The 3,740-nt window shown below is 45.7% G+C and overlaps 1 protein-coding gene across 3 annotated transcripts in view; it reads left to right on the top strand.

Moving 5' to 3' along the window:
* Window positions 1-3,740, top strand: part of RPIA (ribose 5-phosphate isomerase A) — a 46,143-nt gene that overhangs the window by 33,442 nt on the left and 8,961 nt on the right. For all 3 annotated transcript variants that reach the window (XM_003799183.2, XM_023518802.1, XM_023518801.1), the window contains exons 5-7: window positions 713-777; window positions 1,788-1,856; window positions 3,220-3,361. In XM_003799183.2, the coding sequence (XP_003799231.1) occupies window positions 713-777; window positions 1,788-1,856; window positions 3,220-3,361 (276 nt within the window). The remainder of the gene's footprint in view (window positions 1-712; window positions 778-1,787; window positions 1,857-3,219; window positions 3,362-3,740) is intronic.

Here is a 3,740-nt window from a genome sequence, read left to right as displayed (position 1 = left end):
TTGAAAGATGAATGAATCTATCTGCCCCTTGACTGCTTTTGGAGCTGGTAGAACCACCTAATAGAGTGCGTGGCAAGCCCAGACAAGTGGGGTCTGAGCAGTAGTGCTCCAAATAATTTCCAGCTCAGGAACACATCGAGTGTCTGTTACCTTCTTTAGATATATCCCCTCATCTGCTCTTCATGTCTACCTGAATTTGCCTGTGAGTTTGCCCACAATTAGTGCAGAGATATTTGTATCAGTTTTTCTTGGCTTTTTTCCTCCCTCTTGACCCTCTACCCCCCCATGGAATTTAATGCCACAGATACACTGTATAGGAGGACCAAAAACCATCGTAATGGCTAAGATCTCTCTCCCACCCCCAAGAACTAATTTTTGCTTCCTGGAGCATGATATCACCCACACTGAGAATGCATGTTCTAAATAGTTCCAGCTTGTCCACAGAGAAGCCCATCAGTGTGAAAAGGGAGTCAGGAGTCATTGTGAGAGCTATCCCAGGTTGAGTCCCAGGTCCTGTGCTGGCTTCCCTGTGACCCCAGTGGAGCAGCTTAACCTTTGGAGCCTCAGTTTCTTGATTTGTTAAATGAGACTACTAGACCTAGCTAATAGGGCCGCAGAGGATCTGATGAGCAATTGTCCAGTCAGGATTAGCATACAGCCTCCCCTCCAGAGCTCTTGGTGTTTTCTGTATCTTTACTTCTCTCTGACACAGATTGACCTCGCCATCGATGGTGCTGATGAAGTAGATGCCGATCTCAATCTCATCAAGGGCGGTGGGTGAGTGTTTCTTGCTAAAGATTGCCTACCAGTTGATCCTTAGCAAAGCAGGGTGTGATACAGGATGAGCAGGTTGCCTCTGTGTTGGACGTGAATCTGTCTGTTAATTGCCTTAGATCCAGTCTGGTGTTTCTGGTTGGGAACAACAATCTGGTGATGAGGAAGCTGGGCCTTTTTAGTGCCCTTGTTCCTTAGTGGGCTCTCTGTAGATCTGCATTCAAACTTATTGTTGAGGCCAAATCAAAATATTACTAGGCTAGATTATCAGGTCTGTGGGCACCAGTAAGCCACTTGTGCTTTAAAGCCATGCTTTCCTCTGTGAGCAGTTAGGCATCTATTCATTCATTTGGAAAACACTGATCAGATGTTTCCTAAGTTGAGATTTGGGCAGGTAGGGAATGGTGAGTTGAAAAAAGCGAAGTCCTGTTCTGCTGGTTCTTACATAATCAAGCAGGCTATTGAATGATACAATATTTGTTTAAGATCACACGTTATTGTTTAGATGATTTTTATATGTGCTATTTAATTCTCTCGACTGCAGTTAGGAGATAATTTAGATGCTTAGCACTAGAAGTAGGCCTGGTCTCAGATCTGCTGATTTCCATGATCTGGGCGCTCTCCTTTCTGTCACCCTGTCAAATAGTTGATTGGGCACATTGTTCAAAGCTTGTCTTCCTCAGGTTATAGATCCTCCCATTCATACCATGTCTAGATGACGTCTCTCTAAGCACAAAGCAGCTTCTCAGATGTGTCTTGGATGGGATTGTGCCTGGCTTGAATGGGAACCATTGTCTGCTTTCTAGGTTTCTCCCAGACACAAGGCTGGTGTTCCTGTAGTCCCTTTACCAGAAACAGCATGACGAGTGGGGGATGTCCTTTTAAAAATTAGAAGTTAAATTTCTCTTTAAGTGCCAGGATTGAGTGGATTTGGGGTTTCTTTATCTGCTCTTAGCTCCCAGTTGGAGATTTTGTTATACTCCTGTGTTCATTTGCTTCTTTTCCAACCACAGAGGCTGTCTGACCCAGGAGAAGATCGTGGCTGGCTATGCCAGTCGCTTCATCGTGATCGCTGATTTCAGGTACAGTTTCTGGCATTCCGAACTGCTGACTGAAGAGGGAGATTTGATCCCCAAGCCTCATTCCTGTTTTATAGAAGAGGAAATAGATGGAGGATGTCTCTGACTTTTTGAGACTGCTGGATGAGACTCCTCAAAGGCATTGTCTAGGAGAGTTTATGTTTTGCTTCCAGGCTGAAGGTAGAGGTCGCAAACTGATTACATTACCATTAGGCTGAGGTAGGAATCTCCAGCCTTATTTCATGTATCCAGTGGAAGGGGGAGGAAATGGCCTGTCACCTGTTGACAGAGCATGTCTGGTGTATTGCTTGTGACACACCTGTGCGTGTGAGGACAGGCAGCCTCAGAGTAAGCAGAGTTCAGCATACCCTGCTTCCTCTTGGGCAACTTGAAACATGTATTATAGGCAGTCTTTGATGAGGCTCTCACATTCTCCTTTAAAGAGTCTAGTAGGAAGCACTTGTGTTGCTATTAATTTAAAATACATGTATGTGTGTGTATTCACTTATTATGAAATATTATAGCTATAAGTAGAGCTTAAATATTAAATGTCTATATAACCCCCAGGCCAGCCACGTCAGATTTTAACATTCTTGTCATACTTACTTCCAGCACTTGTTTCTTTTGTTTGTTTGTTTGTTTTTAGAGACAGAGTCTCACTTTATTGCCCTCTGTAGAGTGCTGTGGTGACACAGCTCACAGCAACCTCCCTCCTAGGTTTAGGTGATTCTCTTGCCTCAGCCTCCCGAGTAGCTGGGACTACAGGCACCTGCCACAATGCCTGACTATTTTTTTGTTGTTGCAGTTTAGCCATGGTGGGTTCCAACCTGCCACCCTTGGTATATGGGGCTGGCGCCCTACCCACTGAGCACAAGCGCTGCCCAGCATCTTATTTCTTTTTTTATTTTTTTCTTTTCTTTTCTTTTCTTTTTTTTTTTTTTGAGACAGGAGCCTCAAGCTGTCCCCCTGGGTAGAGTGCTGTGACATCACAGCTCATAACAACCTCCAGCTCCTGGGCTCAAGCGAGTCTCTTGCCTCAGCCTCCCAGGTAGCTGAGACCACAGGCGCCTGCCACAATGCCGGGCTATTTTTTGGTTGCAGCCGTCATTGTTGTTTGGCAGGCCTGGGCTGGATTGGAACCCGCCACCTTGGGTGTACGTGGCTGGCACCTTAGCCACTTGAGCCACAGGCGCCGAACCATCTCATTTCTTAAATAGTTAAACAGCCAATGACATTTGAAGCTCTGCATATACTGCCTTTGATCACAGTGTTTGGCCTCCCAGCATCTCATTAACCCCACTCTTGAATTTGGTGTTTTTTACCATTGAGCTTACTTACTTTTCTTGTGCTTTTTGACTCTTTCCAGGAAAGATTCAAAGAACCTTGGGGATCAGTGGCACAAGGGAATTCCCATTGAGGTCATACCAATGGCCTACGTCCCAGTGAGCCGAGCTGTGAGCCAGAAGTTTGGGGGTGCAGTGGAACTCCGAATGGCTGTTAACAAGGCAGTAAGTGTCCTCACTGGGGTGGAGGTGTTCTGGAGGGCGCTCGGGTTCTCAGAGTGGTGTCCTCCTTTGTTCCAGTTAGGTCCTCTGTATTTCTCCCAAGCACTTGGCTTGTATTTATTTGTTTAATTAGTGACTGAATCTGTCGCTGTCACCTGGGTAGAGAGCATTGGCATCATCTTAGCTCACAACAACCTCAGATTCCTGGGGTTAAGTGATTCTTCTGCCTCAGTCTCCCATGAAGCTGAGCCTATAGGCATACACCACAATGCCTGGCTAATTTTTCTATTTTTAGTAGAGCTGGAGTCTTGCTCTTGCTTAGACTGATCTGAACTCCTGAGCTCAAGAGATCCTCCCACCTCGGCCTCCCAGAGGTCTAGGA

This window comes from Otolemur garnettii, unplaced genomic scaffold (genome assembly GCF_000181295.1).
Source record: "Otolemur garnettii isolate 467f Iridium unplaced genomic scaffold, OtoGar3 scaffold00147, whole genome shotgun sequence".
Lineage (NCBI taxonomy): Eukaryota > Metazoa > Chordata > Mammalia > Primates > Galagidae > Otolemur > Otolemur garnettii.
This window is presented reverse-complemented; position numbering and strand designations above follow the sequence as displayed.